Genomic DNA, 19,722 nt, shown 5'->3' on the forward strand with positions numbered 1-19,722 from the left:
AACCACGCGTTGCGTTGGTTTCAGGATACATTAGAGGACAAAAGTTTCAACAACATGCCGAGTAACCAACACTACGTGAAGCTGCAACGTTGCCATTATCTCGAACAGCATCTTGCAACATTGTACAACTCTACATTGACTCTGGGAGACTCCGCAAAGTTTTTGAGCAGTAGCTGTGGCAGTAGTTCTAGCTTGTGCCTGAAATATGGGAGGGATGTCATTGACATAGTGTCATAGTATAATGTGACAGGACATACAAACGACATTTGACCGTCACAGTCACCCTCCCGTGCCGCCCCCATAAAATAAAATTCATAAAATTCATTTATTTTTGCAAATAGGCTTTTAGAAAGCACTTTTACACGTCCCAATATTAACCCTACCACTGCTTCGGGACAATAAATGGGCCAGTGCTGAGAAGAAGCAGCGCAAGAAACTCAGTCACTATTGTCAGCCTCCTTTTCAAGGGTTTACAGTCTTTAAAATATACAAAATATTATAGTCATAAGTATTGATGCGAGCTAGGTAGTTAAACATTCCAAACATTTTTATTTTTTATATAATCATCAACTTTATAGTAGCCCTTACAGCCCATACTTTAGGCACAGCACAGACTGAGTTACGCTAGAACTAATGTTTCAGATTATGTGCTCTACTTTTGTCCTTCAGTGTTTCCTTGGCTTTTTCAGACCCACGCGCAATTGACAATGGACTTACAGACTTGAAGTCGGAACCAACGTTTTTATTTCAATAGCTTTAGACATCAATTTTCAACTTTAAAACATTAAGGGTGGGTTGCACCATCTTACTTTAACTTTGACAAACGTCAAAAATCTGTCAAATTCCATACAAAAAGCACCGGTTATCGTCATAGTTACCGTTAAAGTTAGGTGGTGCAACTCAGCCTAAGTTTTGAAGTAGCTGCTATAGTCCAGTCATTTGATTCAAAATAATGGTACCTATTACCTGGAAAGTTTTGAAAATTGGTAATGACCTACTTATATAGATTTTGATGTGCTCTTTCCGAATTTCAACTTTGCGACCTCCTATTGTTGCCGCCGGCGCTGCCATATTGGAAAAATTAGTGGACTACTGCAAAATCTGATATTAGGGGCAGTTTTTATTCAATACTCTCGGAAAACTTTCCACACAAAAGTACCAAATGACTGGACTACTAAGCTGTCAAAAGTTTAAGCCGAGCTACAGCTCTCCCACTCTACTAAGTCCTCCCGCCGCTGCTGGTACGTCTTCAGGGGTTGGATGAAGGAGATGAGGACTCCAGAGACGATGATAAAGCCTCCTGCAAGGTAGAACGCTAGCTCCCATGATGAGGTCAGGTCGTAGATCAACCCTGAAAGAAAGGAGTTGGGAAATTGATAAAACATGTCCTGTAGGTTCTTTTCTTACGATGAAAATTAATGAAAATTGAAGGTATCTACGAGTACAATATAAACTGAAATAGTGAATCAGTACAGTCCCTACCGAACTCAAATATCAATGGTTTGCTCTTGTTGGTGGTTTTCCACAAATTGAAGTGTATTTAAACATTTTACGAGTATATTACACTAGAAAATCAAACCCAATATCAATGGATTACCTACCTCAGTGGTTTTTCAGGAATGGGGGTGTACTTATTTAAAACTTTAATAAAATCAGAGATCTAGACTAGTTAGATAACTAGTTGCTAGAAAAAATAGTTAGAAATATCTCTCATAAAAAGAAGGATAACTTGTTACATAATAATTATTGAACTTAGGTAATTTTTTTTACAATGTTTATTACTCACCAGAAAGAGGCGGCCCAATCAAATGCCCGATGCCCTGAGCAAGCAGCACCAGTCCGTACGCAGACGTGAAGTCATCCAACGACACCAGTGTGACCAGAAGACTCGGGGTGAAGGTGAAAGATGCCGCGAAAAGCAACCCAAATGCTGACGACACAGAGGCGAGAATCCAATACTTCTCGGCAGCGAAGGGCAAGGCTGCTACTGAAGCCCCGCAGAGGACCAAGCAGACGGCATACAGGTTGCCAATGGAGACTTTGGGAAAGTCGCCGATCCAGCCGAGGCCGACCTGGAAATAGAAAAGGTAAGCGAGTCACCTTTTTTTACCCAGGAAAATGGCCTATCCAGTACCCATACCTACCGCCGAGGGACGGCAGGTTATGTGGGGCTCGAACCCACAAAAAACCTGGGCTCCATCTGCTGCATAGCAGTCAGCGCCTTGGGTACTAGAAACGACCAAGGTGCCTTCCGCGACCAACGCGCCTTGTTTATAGGTACCTGCATGCTTTATGGAATGATAAATTAACTGTGTATTAACAATTACATAATTACAACAATTTAAGAAATTTTAATCATGGAATGGACAGATTTTGTTCTGGAAGATTAGAATTGTAAAGTTGCAATTTCATAAGAATAGTATCTAAACTTAGTATTCACAGAATCACAGATAGGTACTATACACAATATGATAAAATCTCTATTGTTTCTTTATCAAAGCCAATCATGGAATTGATTCCGTACCGTACGAGGACCGTACCTACAAGTCCTTTACATTTCGTCTCTGTGCTTTAAAAAGTACCAAAATAGGTAAGATGGAAATTACTAAGTTACGTAAACATAGTATAATAATGAGTTGTTTAATTATGCTAAGGAAACCTCATCACAAGAACTATCTATTTCTGAATACATACTAATTGTTTATGTTTTTTTCGTTTGCTTCAAGTATCACATATTTCTGTAAAGCGTGAAAATTTACGTTTGCAAAATTAGAATTCTCTCGGAAATTGGCACAGTGGCCGTCGCCACTCCGCCAGACATTTGGAAACTGGATATTTTCTATTTCTGGACATCGGCGTCGCCTTGGTTGTCTGTCGTCGGTCTTATGACCGGCCCTGGTGCTGGTACCAGGTGCGTAGGAGTGCTTACTCCAAAACATAACGTGATCAATCACGTGTTGTTGAAGTTCAAATTATTTAGGTCAATGTTTCCGATGACACAGTAGCCTATCCTCGTAAGCCCGGATGTGCCTCAGAAGGAACTGAAACTTTGTAGTCAGTAACGCCGAGACATTTTCGGAGGTGAATTGTAAGTTTCGCCGGATGTGCCTTCAGAGGAACTAAAACTTTAGCGATAATTTTAAGTTCAAAAATTCGCGCCTATCGAAAAAAAAGAGTGATAGTCTATGGCTTAAAGTATTCAAAATCAGGTATCCGAACTTATTAATGTAAAAAAAACAAAATGTCACTGTCAAATTATCATTTTTCTTTGACAAGGTGGTTCTTCCGAGAGGACGTGATGTACAATTAATTTTTTTTCTTCACGTAAACGTAGTTTAATTGAAAAACTAACCAGTATAATTTAAGTTAAAATACTGCTAAACAAGCAAAAAAATATTTTTACCAATTCGAAGAAGTTGTGTAAGATTTTTTTTCGTTTGAAAATAATAGTTCTTTGCAAGGAACATTCGGTCTTGATGGTGAAAGTTTTATTTTTGTATATTTTTTCTATTAAGATGGATTGAGTATTGGACTTTTAATAGTATGATATGATTGAGAAAATTTACCATGAAAACGTTCTGATTTTTAGTTTAATAAATATTATAATTAACATGAATATATTCATTTTACTTCTTATACATTCTAATCTATCAATATTGTATGTTATAAAACCGATAGTACTTTCAAAAGTACTAATCATGAAACATTAAATAAAATTAAAATACTTGTGCCTTTTCAGTTACATTTATTTATATCATTATTGCATCTTTATGTAGTATTAATTTATTAAGGAGGCTACATTTATGTTTTACTTTAAAGTATAAAATACAATTTATTAACTTTTTGTTTTTAAAGTCTGTAATACCGAATGTTCTTTTAAGAGAAAACATTTTTTTATTATTTTTTACCTAAAATAAGCTCTATGCACTATTATATAGGGTCCCTGAAAATATGGGTGCAAAAGAAAATCTCTAACATAGAAAATTTTTTACTCGAAGTGCTCGGCGTTTACGACTTCAAATTATTCGTTCTTCTGAAAGCACATTCGGCGATACTTAGTAGTCGACAAAATTTACTCTTCGGTCTTACGAGGCTATAACAAATCTACAAGTATATCCCTACCTATTACCCGTAATTTCCTGCGACCGAAATGAAGTAGGTAGGTAAAAGCTACGACAATTAAAGTCGTACTGCCTACTTCCACAGTAGAGGTGAATTGTTTTCGTTTCCAAATGATAAGCCATCGGTTACAATTAAGAGTAGGCGCACACCGTTGATTTTTAGTTGGCCGATAGTTGTGCCCGATTTTAATTTGTATGAAGAATCGGCCAAATCGAATCGGCGTAGTGTGCGCTCTCCCATACATGCCCATACTGATCAACTGCCCGACTAAACTATTGGCCGACGAAAAATCAACGGTGTGCGCCTAATCTAACTATCGCTATTCCGCCCAATTGTGATATTTTTCGAGTGATAGAAAGCCCAAGATAGATAGATAGATCGAAAGTATTTATTTGTCTCAAAACAGGCTACCTACTTAATTGCTTTTATAAATTGATTGACTAATTTTTAAACCCCTGAGTGTACCTTACACTCTGTCTTTTACACGGTTAACTTTTCGCAAATCATAGTTCACTTTCCTGAAGCTTGTTGAAGTTGCGTTATTGCGCATTTCCTCCAATTTACTCAAGACTAACAGCTGATTAACTTTAAGAAATCAATTACCATGCCAATAGTATTGGTGATCCCAATCAAGCTCAGCATAAATGCGCCGTCATCTTCGGTATACCCCTTCTGGACCATATGCTCGGCCAAGTAGAAGTACGGGACTATGAACCAAATGAAGAGGATGATGGTGCCGAGGCAGAGGCAGTTGAAGGTCATCTTCTTGAAGAGGGACACGTTGAACATATCGGCTAGACAGCTCAGGCAGTCGTCGTACCAGTTCTGGAAGAATTTCAAGTATTTTTGGGGTAAATGTACAATTTATTGGTCTTATGCTTAATTAAGTGTAATGGGAAGAAAAAGTTATATGGTGTACTAATTACATAAAAAAAAAAGATACATACAGTCGAACATAGAAACTCCTCCTTTTTTGAAGTCGGTTAAAATACAGTAGAGTGGAAAAGGGATGGTGATTAAATTCCACTGCCTAATATTCGTAGAATAATACTTTGAATTTTATGGAATCTAACCTACTTACTAGCTATGTGTGTACTATGTAGTGACAAAGCCAGCGGGTCTAAAATTATGGCGGTCACTTCAACTAAAGATGCACCTTACGTTAAAGTGAATGTATTTGTGTTACAGAACACACTTACCTCTTCTTTGTCATCAATGGTTATCATTGAGTTCTTGAAAATATCAGGGCACGATGACGCTTTTAGGCGATACCTCTTAATATTCAGCATTGCATTCCTATGACTTATGGAATTTAAGGGCATTTTCAAGTCTTTCAAGTAGTGATGGTTTACAGACAGCTGTTTTTTAAGCCAGTCTCGTTTATTTTCCTTGCTGTCTTGTTTTACTAACTCTTTATCCTCCTTTGATTCTGACTTGCATTTTCTAAAGGCGATATTTGGTCTCTCATCCTTGAGTTGGTAATGCCCTAATTTTTCTTTGATGTCATCGTATTTATCAGAATGAGTGCGTTGTAAGCGTTGCTCATCTACAAGAGGATCTACAATGGTAATCTTTTTAGGATGGTCAAAATCTGCCATTGTTAAACTTACAGGGATGTTCACGTCTTCTACAGATTCTTCACCTCGACTTATCTTTTTTAGATTTTCGAATATAGCCATGGACATCTGAGAAAGGAAATTTAATTAATTAATGAGTACCTACCTATTGTAATTATTAAAAATCAATAACTAGTTTGCCCTGAATTATGTACCTACCTTATCACTGTAAGTCACGTCTGATGGCAAGGTGACTAATGACCGTGATAGTGGCATTTCATACTGCTTTCCCTTTATTAGCAATTTATTTTGGCGCCTAATGCTTGCTGCTTCTTGGCCAATCACTTGATAAGGCGGGACGCCTTTTTTAATCAGACCTTCCATAACCTTGCCCCTTGATGGTAAATCACAGTCGATGGCACAAGGATTTGCAATTGAATTGGAACTAGAATTCCTTGACTTGTCGTCTACCTTTATTAGTTTACCCTCATCTTTACTGCTGTTCTGTTTCTTTTGCTCCAAAATCCACCACTCAGGATCTCTCATCACACATCCACAGACGCAAAGATTCAAAAGGGTACCAGAGAGTAAGAGTATTGTACCTCTCCAACCAAATTCTTCAATGAAATATTGAGTCATAGGGGCATAGACGAAAGTTCCCACACCTGTTCCACACGCTCCCAAACCAACAGCTAAATTCCTCTTTTTCTCAAACCAGTAAGCAATAGAAACAACGGCTGTTACGTATACTAATCCCAAGCCTAGACCAGCGATAACTCCGAATGTGATCATCATCATTTCCAAAGTAGTTGAGATTGATGCCAAAACAAATCCTAGGGTAGAAATAATTCCACCCAAGATGGTCATTTTACGACATCCATACCTATCTACCAAGGCACTCATTACAGGACCAGATAGGAGAGGCACAGCAATGAATAAACTACCAATCCAAGCTGTAGTAGACTTACTGGCTTCAAATTCTTCCAGAAATTCAATATACAACAGCCCGAAAGAGAAACTAATACCATCAGCTATCATAGATATAACAAACGAAGAAAGCACAACGACCCATCCCCAACCACCATCAGGAATTTTTACTTTTTTATCTTGGTTACCAGCCACATCGGATTTTTCATCTTCTTCGTTATTTTCCAGCGGTTTTGCCTTAACAACAATAGGATTAGTACTCTGTTCCAGCAAAAGTTTGATCTCTTCTTCATTTCCTTGATTGAGGTCATTCTGGGACTTAGCATGAGTTTTTGTTTCAAGAACTGTAAGCTGCTCTGTGCCACTAAACTCGAGTTCAGGACTGGAAAAGGAGTTAGATCCGACACTAGTTTTATCTTCTTCTTCACCTTTTACAATTCCTGAAGTAGATTCGGAGAGAAGAGATTCTCTGGTTGTTTTATCTTTTGGTTCCTTACTCCTAGGAGTTCTGCTGCATCTAATAACAATGTTTGGCTGTTCCCAGTCTATCTCCATTATGTCTAATCTAATACAGAATAATACTGGTAGATTGGGGCCGGTTGGGGAATTAGGTTCTTAACCTTGGGTCTCTGGCGGAGTATCGGCTGGCCTGTCGGGCCACGCTGTTCAGTTTGAGGGTGTTGGGCTTGTTTTGCTTCACCATCAAGGCTTTGGTCAGTATGCGGGTGGGTGAAAGGTCTCCCATACACGTGCGTTTGGGATCAGTGTCGCGACTGCGACACTGTTTTGGAAAACAATTGTCACTGCAGCTGGTGGCGGCTTAATGAGTCGTGGTGGATCTTCGTAACCTGCAACAAAAAGATTTTCATTCAGAAAATAATCAAATGCACTTTAAACTTTCAACAGGACAACACTTTAAACGTTCCTTAATCATCAGGTGTTCGTAATTCCGTCAGTGGTCCGAGAGCAGTCATTCAGAATCCTGCTGATTACGATTTTGGCATAAGAATTATGTAAGTAACTAATATTTTACTTGGTTTTATAGCCAGGCGTCTTGCAGTTCCACCTCTTTGGGGATGGTACCACGAATGGCTCTACATCACGTAGGTAACTAGATAGGTACCCTAACTCCCAAAGCACTTTTTGGCATGCACCAATACAATGTATTATCATGCAATTTGAACATGCCATGATCAATAAGCTGTGGATAGAACATTCTAATTACTTAATTAATTACATATTTTACGCATTTATATCAATCAACACCTGTAGGTAGGTAAGGTAAATGGGTTTTACAAGTAAGGTAAAATAATACTATTTTTGTTTAAAAATATTATTATCTTTCACGTCCGTTTCAGCCGAATGACGACAAAGGCCTCCCCAATTTATCCTTTACAATCCTACTAATAATATAAATGCAAAAGTTTGTATGGATGTCTGGATGTTAACATGTTTGTTACACTTTCACGCAAAAACTGCTGAACGGATTTTGATGAAACTTTACAGTATTATTGTTTATAACCCAGAATAACGATCTGTGACAAACTAAATTGCATTAACTAGCAGCCGTGGGCAAAAGCTAGTCGTACATAAGTCACAAATCTGAACTCATACAATTCCTACCTATTTCATCAAAAAAGGCTTCCCCTATCCCCTAATGATATCCTTACTTCCAGCGCGATCCTACAGGTTAGTAACTAAGATTATTTTACTTACTTATTTTATTTTTTCCCAGCTAAATACAGTTCAAAGGTTTTATTTTCTTAGAAGTATTAGGTACGAGTATATACAACAACGACAATATCGTACTGAATTCTAATAAGGCCCCACTTCTAAGAAGGTGAGTTATAGGCATTACGCAACCATACAAGCCATCCAATGCATTGAAACGAATGCTCTTCTTGCACATAAAAGTAGGGTTGGCAACTAAAGAAATAAAAAACATAGTAAATCACCACAGCACAACCGATATTGTGAGAGATCTATCTCGAGTAACATTTCCATAATAAATGAATGACAATTTAAAGTAGTAATCAACGCAAGCTTTTTACCTGACTGCGCAAGAAGGAGGGTTATGTTTTTGTAATAAGGGATGGGTTTGATTCCAAGGTAGGTACGACTGATAACTTAGGCATAAATCGAGCTTTCTAAGGCTGAGTTGTAGCACCTAACTTTAATCGTAACTATAACGATAACGGGTGCTTTTTGTATGGAGTTTGACAGATTTTAGACGGTTGTTAAAGCTAAGGTAAGATGGTGCAACCCAGCCTAAGATCGTAGTAGGTAATTTGGGTAGGTAGATATCTATGAAACGTGAAGTAGAGATCACTGAAACAGTTTACTTAGTCAATGTTTGTAACAAAGTTAGGGCCTATAGTCGCGGACTATTACATACATTGAGTTATTTATTTAATTTTCAGCAACATAAATACAGGGTGGAAACGATAAGTGATCTCACTCGATTATTTCTAAACTATACAAGATATCGATAAACTGGTTACTGATCCTGAAAGTGCTTCACAAGATCTATCCAACGGTATCAATAATAGGTTACAGAATAAACTGGATCTATCTGAAAATTCAATGTTTCCAGCTTCCATACTAAATGTATGCCAGACACACAATATTAGAAGTGTATTTTGTTTTATTGAATAATAAACTCTTAAAATAAACTCGTAAATTGTATTCTTCTTTAAAATTATTCATAATAAACATTAGTTTTAGGCTTTACTTGCTATAATATTGTCAAGAGATGAGTGCCATGACTGGTAGTACTAAATGTATGGAAGAAGGAAACATTGAATTTTTGGATAGATCCCGTTTATTCTGTAACCTAATATTGATACCATTCGATAGAGCTTGTGAAGCACTTTTATAATCAATAATCAGTTTTACGATATCATGTGTAGTTTTTAAAATAATGTGACTTTACCAAATGTATGGAAGCTGGAAACATTGAATTTTCGGATAGATCCAGTTTATTCTGTAACTTATTATTAATATCATTAGATAGAGCTCATGAAGCACTTTCAGGATCAGTAGGTAACTAGTTTTTTGATATCATGTATATTTTAGAAATAATCGAGTGAGATCACTTATCGTTTCCACCCTGTATATGTAGAGTCCTTGTCTGACAATGCTATAGCAACCCTAAGCGCAATGTAGGTGCTTATCGTGATTAAATCTTACTATATTTTTCTACTTGAGTGTATGAATTGTTTAGTTGTCGTTATGTACTTTTAAAGGGTAACTAAAGCCTAATAGTTAGCTCTCGCAGACACGCCCAAAAAACTGGTCCAAAATTTGATTCTCAGGTTGGACGCAGAAAAATAAAAAAATATCCTTCACCTACCTACTTAATAAGTTTACAAGATAACATTGATTGTGTTCGTACTTAATCCAGATTTTATTACAACAGCGATAAAGCTTATTATTGAATGGTCAGTTGTTAACTGTACTTAGTTACTGTCGGTAACCTGTCGCAAGGTCAGTAAACAATAAGTAACATTATGTACATAATATGGAAAAAATATAGACGTGATAATGTATCAACAAAGTGTTATAATAAGAAAAACATATGCAGACCTCCCACAACTATTTAAAGTTAAAGGTGCCTACGCACCTACATATCTGAATTTACGTAGGAGCTACATTTATTTTACACATTAGAATCGGGCCTTTCCCACATATAAAAGTGTAAAACGTAGAGTTAAAAAATTCAGATTAATAATAGTCATATAAAATGTAAGTACATAAAAACTACGTGAAGCTTTTTTTCACATAAAGCTCCTAATCCTATCTACCTAGTCATAAGTCATGAATCATATTTGAAGAAAACCACTCCCTTGTTTACATTTTCTTTATTTTACAAAAGAAAGTCCTACGGCAACGGCGATGAACAATGTCTACCCTCATAAGCTTTCGCTCTGTCTTTTCAGCACTAGGACCACGATTATAAGTGAAAATTGTAGTGTATTTAATAAGTTTATTATAAGGAAAATCTGGAGCAGACGCGAGGTAACTTTATGGTACTTCCCTACATAATGACGTTGTTGTCAACAGCTTAAAAATATATTCCCACTTTTCCTTATAAATATTATAATTATGATTCATAAACAACCTCTTTTTACCTGAATAACGTACTTAGCGTAGTTACCTAATACTTTGATAACCCTAGTAAGTGCGTGTAATGAAGTAATAACCTAACCCGAGTTTTTGTAAGTCACGGTCATTGCTAATCTACCTTCCTATACATAGGTAAGTATTTTCCGCTACCCTGGTGTTTATTTTTTCTTACCGTATATAGTAATAAAATAATAAGGTATCTATTATGTAGTGACAGATTGTTCTTGACTAACTACTTTAGCTAGGTTTAATAATAAAGTCATAAAATATCTCAACGGTATTTGTAATCAATTCAATGTAAAAGTACCAAAGTAGGAACGTAAATAATAGATTAATAATGGTTACTACTAGCAATAAGATAATAAGGTTCCAAATAAAATCAAAACTAACCTCCAGACGAAGAAGAGGCGGCAAAAATCGCGAATGACGAGCACTCACTGTCGGGTCCCTCTACAAAATACGTCTAGGCGCCACGAGAAATCGATAAGGGTGGCTACCACCCACCTACCTGCCCACTCTACCAGACCTTCCCCGCCTTTCTCCTCGCTGTGAAAAGTGGGCGAAAAGGGGGCGATTGCTACGAAAAACGAGGTTCAAGATACCCTGGTTTTTCAGAGACGTCACCGCACAGAACTTCACAAACACCTAGGTAAGTACTGTTTATTAATAGTACATAATTTTGTAGCTTACTCTGAGCTAGGTCACGATATGGGCATCGATGTTAGTTCCTGCTTCCTTTGTAATTAATTCACTAAGCTAAGGTTAAGTTTATATCACGTAAGGTATCGTTGTGGTAGGTTAAACTTCCTGGGTAATATTGCTTTAAGTAACTACGACTTAATTAATTCAAAGGGAAGATTATAGATAAGTTATGTAAAGGTGTAGCTGTCGGATCTATTTTTTGAATAATGGTAAGATAATTATGCCCGTTTTCACCATAAATCCCTAATTTTTACAATTTTGTAAACAAAATTCATGTTATTTGTTACCATAGGGGTCACTTAAAAATTAGGGGATGATGGTGAAAACAGGCATAAGACTTTTTAAATTAATCCCCAAAGATAGGTAGGGTAGGTACGATATATTTTCCTTCTTTCACGAACCGGATCCCACGTGAGATATTTAATCATAAGATAATCATGAGATTTTTCTACTAGACATACCTACTGTTTAGTTCATAACCATAACTTTTTTTCGGTAAATTAAATAATTAAATAATCAGACAAATTGCAAGATTGCAACAGCTGCAGACCTATTATAGGTTTTACCTACATATTTTCCTGGATAATACTTACTTATGTACCTACAAGCTGTGAAAAAAGATCTAAATTGGAACAGTTCATTGGCTGTTGACTGATGACTAAGTACATGACTACATTACACGATACTTACATGGTCTTAGGTATGTTATAGTGTGCCAATAGTTAATAACAAATTAACCCTTTATTTGGTAGGTAGGCATAAACAATAACCTAATTGTCCTTGTCGATAAACAACTCCAGCGCTATAACTAAAAAGGATAACTGAATGTTGTCTGTCTAGACCTTAGTCTAGACATAAAGTAGTGAAGTAAGAGATAATTATATGGATCTATAGTTATTATGTAATCTGTAGTAGTACCCAAAACATAGATTGGGAATCGTAAATAGTGTGCCACAACGTTGCTCGGACACTATTTTCTTGGGTTTTTTTTTATCTAAGATTATAGGCATAGGATAACTAAATAAGCAGGATCTAACTAACATGCTCTGACCTAATATCGGCATTATTACGGAAAAACACAAAAGAACTCATTAACCTTAGCAGCGTTAAAGAAATGGAGCTATAACTTTTATAACACAAAGCAATCTATCAACGCAGATAATGGAAAAGTCAATCGCTGATGGGCATTTTGCCAAGCGGCCCCATGAGGCGAGGCCATCGTGTAGTATTCCCCTGACACTGTTTTGTTAGCAATGCGTATATCTGAGAATTGGCTATTTAAATCAATAAGGTACGCAACAAACTGAATTTTTCTCTACTACTTTCTTACTTTCTTCGAAACTGAAGGAAAAAGAAAGTGGGTAAATAATTAATATTTAGAAAGGGAAGGCATTAAGTAAATCTATAACATTATAATTTTCGTTAAGTTTTATTTGGCATTCGAATTTAATTTCTACAGTATAGGTACTACTGTACATAATTCAGCCATACTCATGATATTTTAGTAAATTGACCACTGTTACAATGTGAAGGTTATTAAAAATTCCATGAAAATGAATTTAATGATTTAAGACCTTGACCTTTCTGCACGCAAGTCGAAAACAACAAATCTTTAAAAATGTAAACAACACTGACGATGTTGGCCTTGTTACGAATAAAAACTTACTAACAATGTATGTATTATATTTGTTTAGTTTAGTCATATTACTTTTAGATAAAACTATTAATTTTAATCGTTCTACTTGCATTTATTGAATAAAGCAAATTGTAGATTTCTGAACGAATTGTACGGAGCAATATTGCCATCACAAATAATTAACATGTGTAATTAATTGTACATTTTTAATTTTAAGGAAAGTATTTTGAAGGTATTAAAGACTGCCGCTTTTTTATTATTTTGTTAAAATAAGGTCAAAATAATTCAGTTTTGTCACAAAATAAAATAATCGAACAATGACATTGACGTTTTTTTAGTTGGTAGAAAGTACATAATCGGTACTGGCAACATCGGCACGTTCTTTTTCTCCCCAAGTTTGTTGGAGACACGTGCGTCTAAAACGCCGAAATTTAGGAAATAATCCAAAATGACTGAGGGAACAGCGACGATTCGCACTCGCAAATTCATGACCAACAGGTAAATACCCAAATCATTGAAATCCATGTGTAAATACTTTGAAAATGCGAGTAAAACTTGTTGCCTCGCCATGACAGGTTATGTTGGTCTGACAACGTTTCGTGAATTTCAGGTTGTTGGCTCGCAAGCAGATGGTCTGCGATGTTCTGCATCCAGGCAAGCCTACGGTCAGCAAGACCGAGATCAGGGAGAAGCTAGCGAAGATGTACAAGGTGACACCTGACGTAGTCTTCGTTTTCGGATTCAAAACCAACTTCGGTGGTGGCAAATCGACTGGCTTCGCGCTCATCTACGACACCTTGGACCTGGCTAAGAAGTTCGAGCCCAAACACAGGCTACAGCGTCACGGCCTATACGAGAAGAAGAGGCCTACACGCAAACAGCGTAAGGAACGCAAGAACAGGATGAAGAAGGTGCGTGGTACCAAGAAATCCAAAGTTGGTGCGGCCTCTAAGAAGTGAGATGTGACCGTTTAGTACTGTAAGTAAATAAAAACCCAAAAAAACATTAATTTGTTGTTTTTAAATTATCCTTTTTCCTTCACTGTGTAGTAATAGAAAAGTCCTCTTGTGCAGTTCAATTCAGTGTTTTCATTAGTGCATTTAACTTTTAATTATTGTTCAATTAGATTGGAAGAACTTCAATTTATTTATAAATTTGATAAAAGTACCTATATCTGACTTAAAGAACATGTGCGTGTGAACTGAGAGACCACACTGGTGCTACCCTCTGGAGCAATATTTTGCTAATTATGTGTCATACTTGAATGCTGGCTTCAGATACTTACTAAAAGGTTTGAATTTTTTTAAATGTTTTGGTGATACCAAACAATTTTTTTTGTATTCTTTTCTAAATATTGAAATCTTGGCACCATGGAGTCAAATAAAATAACAAGTTTGTATGCACATTTACTTTATTATTTACACTTACATTAATACTGATAAATAGGTAGAATCTTAGATTAATAAAACCTAGATAGATAGTCAGTGCACGAAAGGTGAGGCAGATTTTAGTAAGCCAGAATGGCTTACTCGTAAACGTCACATGAACTGTCAAAGTGAAAAATTGGTAAACACGTCCGACGACTTTTAATTAATTAAGACGGTTTGTGCTGTGAAAGGGTGTCTAAATACATCAGAAAAACTAAAGAAAGTGACCAGTGTTACATTTCATAAGTAAGTACTACGATTCGACGCGTATTTTGCTTGAATTTGGCTTTCAAAAATTAAATACGGGAATGATACCAGTAACAAGAAAATTTATTTCCCAATTGTTCGCCGTACAAATACACTTCCTTTTTTATGAAATCGAGACTTTTAAGTCGATTTATCTTATTGTAATTAGGTAGGTACTTTGAATTCAATAAATAAATAAGTACATGATGCGTTTTGTTTTTGTTAGTTATAAAATAATTAAAAACGTATTAAAAATTTCCCTACTTTCGGGAAAATCGCCTTCACTGTCTACACTCCCCAACAAAATTGACACTAATGACATAAGATTTTTGCCTCACTCTTGACGAAGCGTTTGTATGAAGACTATCCATCTAGGTTTTATTAATCTAAGGGTAGAATGGCATTTTTGATATGAGAATTTTCATAAAAGAGGTGATTGAATATAATATTCTTGTTTACTATTTGTTAATGTTTTAGGTTTACTTAAGCATATAAATAAATAACTTATTATAGTCATTAACTAACCAACTTCAAGAAAGACAATTTACATCATTAGATCAAATCCTAGTTATTTATACAAATATAGTTTTGAACTTCACAGAAAGTTAGACAATGCAACTTTATTAATTATTACATCCATTTATTCTTATTTTGGTGATAATAGAACAAAATTAGTTGTAGGTCCCTCAGGTTTGTGATCCGTCAAGCTGCTGTTTGTATCCTGGAATCGTTCCAGACCTCATCTTTGGACGATTGTGAACCTTGAGTTCATGTCTTCGCATCATTTTTCTGAAATGATAAGTAAGTAATAGGTTTCACAAATTAAAGGACATTTTGAGAAATTATGTATCTCGTTCTAATTTGAATATTGTGATTGCATAAAGCTAGGCTTTTAAATTACACACAAACAATAAATTATAGTTATACAAATCACAAACATAAAAATATTTCATAATTAGTAATTACCTGATTGAAAATGTTTCACCGCAAGTTGCACAACTGAAGGGCTTCGCGTTGCTGTGTTGAGTGGCCACATGGTTTTGGAGAGCCTGCACAAATAAAACAATTTTTATCTAATTGATTTTTAAATAATATGTATACTAGACCAGTGGTAAAATGATCATAAAGGTAAACTGATAACTGATGATTTTGCACACTAGATTGGTGTGCTCCTTAAACGCATTAAGGAAGCAAAATCGAAGGCTTTCAGTCACTGTTCACACTGGCACCATAAAGGTAGTTGTAATTTAGCAACCTACGTGTAAACCTAAACTACTGTTAGGACAATCTTATACCTGTTTGAACTTAAACCCTCTCTGGCATACTCTGCAGTGGAAAGCTGGTGGGAAGTGCATCTTCTTGTGAGACGCTAGGTTGGAGGCACTTCGGAATGCCGCCGGGCAGTAGGGGCAGGTCTTGGGCCGAGCCGCCGTGTGCCCGTGACGTAGGTGCTGGTTGAGTTCGAACTTGGTACGGGAACGGAAGGGACAGCGGGTGCAGGAGAACGCTAGTTCTGCGGAGTGCGTTAGCCTGGAGAGAAATGTGGGTATAATAATTAGACATATGGGCGTATCCAGCTTCTGGCCTGGAGATCATCAGTACAAAAGCTAGCACAAGACATCGGTACAAATAACTACAGCACGCGAGCCACGCCATACAATTATTAGTGGTTTTCAATGACTGCTATCGTATTAGCGCTCATCAGTTGGCGCCCACTAGAGTAAGGTCAGTGTTATTTGCTTGTGGCGAAGAGGACTATCGCATGTGCACTCTCCAAGTTGGCGCCACTGCTGCAGAGTAGGGTCATGTCAATCACCAGTGGTGCCAACTGCAAGTATAAAAACGATAGCCCTAATCTAAGCAGAAAATCGAAACAAATTGATGATATTTCTACCAATGCCTCCGGAGTCGCGTCTGCGTCTTCAGCTCCATGCCGCAAGTCTCGCACACGTAGCACTTGACTCGGCGACAGTACTCCAGCTTGTCATGCTCCTCGAAAAGTTCCTGGAACATTGAAATATTCCAAGATAAATACCAATAAATGCTTGAGCTTGTACATATTTTCATAGTGGGATTCGAAGTTCGAACCCGTGAACCAAAGATTAAATTAAACCACTTTATAGTCAGTGGCAGGCAAAAAACTTAGCCTATCAAAAATACAACCTATTTTAGGATTTAGATTATAACTTAATTCAGTAAAAAGCGCCATCTATCGGACTTAATTAATTTCAGTTTCTGTAATTCACCTACATAATAAGGATTCCACAATCAGATTCTTTGGGATAGTTAGAGGAATTAGGGGATTATTATAGGGATTTAAGATATAATCCTTACCCTTTTTTGGAATACTCGATTGCATTTAGAACAGATCCACTCCCGCAATAACTTCGTTTTGGTTTCAACAAAGTACCCTCCATGAATTTTGGTTTGTTCTGGCTCCCATTCAGCAGTGCATTCATTAACTGAAAAAAGAATTTCATAGAAATGAGGCTTTATTTTTATTTTATTTTATTTTATTTTATTTTATTCAGAAAACAAACAGCTTACAAATATATAAATTGCATAGATACAGTGTAGTTGGTCAAAGCCTATAGTTTTCACCTCTATATAACCAAGGGGTATAAAATTTAACAAATTTTAATTATACGTAGAAGCAAAGAGAAAAAAAAAAATGGATAGAAAGAAGTTCGAAGAAATTTGACTATATGTCAGGTCGACGAGTCTGACGCGTGAAATCACCTGCAATCAGTTTTCTTACAGCAGTAGGGTAGCAGTATTTCATAAGTTGCTAAGATGTCATTCCTAACATTTATCTAACCTGTCATTTACCTAACTTGAGGGTACTTTCAGAAAAAATCAGATACAAATGTTGGGTGTGGTTTTAGTTTATTAGTGATTAGTGAGAGAGATGTGAAAAAAATTATCAAATTGTGTGAAATAATGAAGTTGAAACACATGGACATTTGGACAAGGACAAAATACCTGTCTGGTACATGTCAGGTAAGTTACTTTTACAATATTTCTAAATATTTAAGTATATTATCCATTGTGTCATATCAATAGTATAGATCAGCGGTTCCCAAACTTATTTTATCTACTGCCCACTTTGAGAATAAATTCTTTTTAGCGCCCCCATTTGTAGTCGAGAGTCGAGTGCTCAGTCGATGTCTAAGAGACCTCCTAGTAAATGACGCCTCCCAAGCCTCTACACAACGTCCCGATTCTTTTTCTGGGTCTCTTACCGCCCCCCTTTAAGCCTGCAGCGCCCACAAGGGGGCGTTATCGCCCACTTTGGGAAAGACTGGCATAGATCACATCCTGGTAGACGCTGTGATTATAACCCGGTTGGGTTAACTGTGCACCTGGCGACTGTAACATTACTTTAACGCTCCCGTACGGACGGAGTGAATGTGAGGAGGTGTGCCAGGGAGTCGCATTCCAGTGAGGACTCGATCGGGTGGTATCTGAATACTTAACACTGATTCAGGTTCACTGACACTTAGTGGCCTTAACAGATCTACTTACTCATGTCAAGTTCCTGCTGCAACTGCCATTGTATGACGTCAGTGGATTGTTTCAATTCCGCTGCCTTCTGCACTGTGTCCTTACATGTGTAACATATGTGTTGCGGTTTACCGTCACCTTCAAATACCTAATAATTTATAAGTTTTGTAACTTTGTTCTATTTTCATCGGCAATAATTTTATTGATTTACAAAATCTAAACTCTTCTGTGCCATTAGAAATTTATGAACCTGTTTCCTGCACACTTTAAATTAAGTTCATTATTTACTTTATGCAGTCAAAAACATACCTGAACCCCTAAAATACTCCTGATGTTGTTTGCCAAATCAAATTCCTTAGATTGGAATATATCTTCTCCCCCAGGGCTCAGACAGAGCCTGCAAGTTTTGTTTGATATTTGCTCTTCTAATATCTTTTTAAGTTTCCTGCAAAGGGTAAATAAACTAGATAGAACATTTGAAACCTAGACACTAAGACTACATATCAACCTATCATTGTGTTGTTAACTTTAACTGTAATTTGTGCAGTGTAGATATTTAATCAAGGTAGTGTAAGCTCTAGCATATCAGGTTAAGGTAACAGGAAGACAGTGATAATAATCGCTATGCATGCAGTTTAAAGAGAAAATTCCTTTATGTGGCAGTTTCTGTAGCCCTGAGCTGACGTTCTCTCTTGTTTCCAAACTAATACTTACTGTGCAACCTTGTTCTGCTTTGAAGCGTTACAGTACCTCATCCACTTGACTCTCTCAAACTCGCATTTCCCTATTTTAGTTGAAATTAACTTTTGAGCTAAAATTGAAGAAGTCATGTTGTTTTGATATAAAATCGTATTAGACAGTGGGTTTGCACTCGGGTCGAGGGTCGAAATAATGGTGCAACTATTTGTTGTTCCTGAACAAGATTAGTTTTACATAGATTGTTTACTAAAAACATAATCTGAAAAAGAATTTCATTCACAAAATTTTATTAAAAAGTAGGTAAATATTAAACTACAAAATTCAAATCAGCACAACAATTTGACAGAAGTCACAGTTTTATTTTAACGTTTGGTTTGATTTAAGTCAAAATGTCAAACTGAATCGATTGTAATCGATTAATAATAATAGTATAGCCTGACCAGGAACATAAAAACCCTGGCATAGAGGCGCCTCAATTGCATTTGATAGTGCAACACTGAGTACAGTCGTACCTGTGTTAAATTAATAGGCTAACTTTATGTATCAGGATTCAGGATTACGGGCTAATTTGATATTTTCATAAATTAACGAAAAAATATTATTATAGGTAACCTGATTTAAATAAATTAAATGAAACCATCAATCGAGCTAGTAGATTTATTTTATTATTCATCAATAATCAAATTCAGAACTTGAATATTCAACTGCAATGTCTGCTCATGAACGCTTCAAACTCGGTACTTCTTTCCCAATCCCATAAAATTCAACACTTAGAAAG

At 36.4% G+C, this 19,722-nt stretch overlaps 3 protein-coding genes across 3 annotated transcripts; 1 reads left to right on the forward strand and 2 right to left on the reverse strand.

Annotated features, from left to right (window-relative positions):
- Nucleotides 1–966: 966 nt before the first annotated feature.
- On the reverse strand, nucleotides 967–11,236 carry LOC135074712 (monocarboxylate transporter 14-like). The gene is made up of 6 exons (XM_063969079.1): nucleotides 11,121–11,236; nucleotides 5,898–7,453; nucleotides 5,322–5,807; nucleotides 4,726–4,947; nucleotides 1,787–2,072; nucleotides 967–1,351 (listed from the first exon to the last, which is right to left on the reverse strand). The coding sequence occupies exons 2-6, from the start codon at nucleotides 7,158–7,160 to the stop codon at nucleotides 1,191–1,193; spliced, it is 2,418 nt and encodes an 805-aa protein (XP_063825149.1). The 5' UTR covers nucleotides 7,161–7,453; nucleotides 11,121–11,236; the 3' UTR covers nucleotides 967–1,190.
- A 2,196-nt stretch (nucleotides 11,237–13,432) lies between these two features.
- On the forward strand, nucleotides 13,433–14,077 carry LOC135075050 (small ribosomal subunit protein eS24). The gene is made up of 2 exons (XM_063969419.1): nucleotides 13,433–13,566; nucleotides 13,679–14,077. Exons 1-2 carry the CDS (start codon nucleotides 13,517–13,519, stop codon nucleotides 14,025–14,027), a joined length of 399 nt encoding a protein of 132 aa, XP_063825489.1. The 5' UTR covers nucleotides 13,433–13,516; the 3' UTR covers nucleotides 14,028–14,077.
- Nucleotides 14,078–15,427: 1,350 nt separating this feature from the next.
- Nucleotides 15,428–19,183, reverse strand: LOC135074864 (myoneurin-like). Its single transcript, XM_063969246.1, has 8 exons — nucleotides 18,960–19,183; nucleotides 18,555–18,690; nucleotides 18,267–18,393; nucleotides 17,076–17,203; nucleotides 16,636–16,745; nucleotides 16,037–16,271; nucleotides 15,708–15,790; nucleotides 15,428–15,530 (listed from the first exon to the last, which is right to left on the reverse strand). The coding sequence occupies exons 1-8, from the start codon at nucleotides 19,073–19,075 to the stop codon at nucleotides 15,428–15,430; spliced, it is 1,038 nt and encodes a 345-aa protein (XP_063825316.1). The 5' UTR covers nucleotides 19,076–19,183.
- Between the last annotated feature and the right edge of the window lie 539 nt (nucleotides 19,184–19,722).

The sequence above is a fragment of the Ostrinia nubilalis genome, chromosome 9 (assembly GCF_963855985.1).
Source record: "Ostrinia nubilalis chromosome 9, ilOstNubi1.1, whole genome shotgun sequence".
NCBI lineage: Eukaryota > Metazoa > Arthropoda > Insecta > Lepidoptera > Crambidae > Ostrinia > Ostrinia nubilalis.

What these genes read in the sequence shown, in the direction of transcription:
- LOC135075050 (XM_063969419.1), top strand. Translation starts at nt 13,517, where the DNA reads ATGACTGAGGGAACAGCGACGATTCGCACTCGCAAATTCATGACCAAC. An exon ending in CGCAAATTCATGACCAACAG is followed by an intron (nt 13,567 to 13,678) that starts GTAAATACCCAA and finishes CGTGAATTTCAG; the next exon opens with GTTGTTGGCTCGCAAGCAGA.
- LOC135074712 (XM_063969079.1), bottom strand. Translation starts at nt 7,160, where the DNA reads ATGGAGATAGACTGGGAACAGCCAAACATTGTTATTAGATGCAGCAGA. An exon ending in ACGTGACTTACAGTGATAAG is followed by an intron (nt 5,808 to 5,897) that starts GTAGGTACATAA and finishes TTCCTTTCTCAG; the next exon opens with ATGTCCATGGCTATATTCGA. An exon ending in GATTGGGCCGCCTCTTTCTG is followed by an intron (nt 1,352 to 1,786) that starts GTGAGTAATAAA and finishes CCTTTCTTTCAG; the next exon opens with GGTTGATCTACGACCTGACC.
- LOC135074864 (XM_063969246.1), bottom strand. Translation starts at nt 19,075, where the DNA reads ATGACTTCTTCAATTTTAGCTCAAAAGTTAATTTCAACTAAAATAGGG. An exon ending in AAGCAGAACAAGGTTGCACA is followed by an intron (nt 18,691 to 18,959) that starts GTAAGTATTAGT and finishes TACCCTTTGCAG; the next exon opens with GAAACTTAAAAAGATATTAG. An exon ending in GGAGTATTTTAGGGGTTCAG is followed by an intron (nt 18,394 to 18,554) that starts GTATGTTTTTGA and finishes ATAAATTATTAG; the next exon opens with GTATTTGAAGGTGACGGTAA.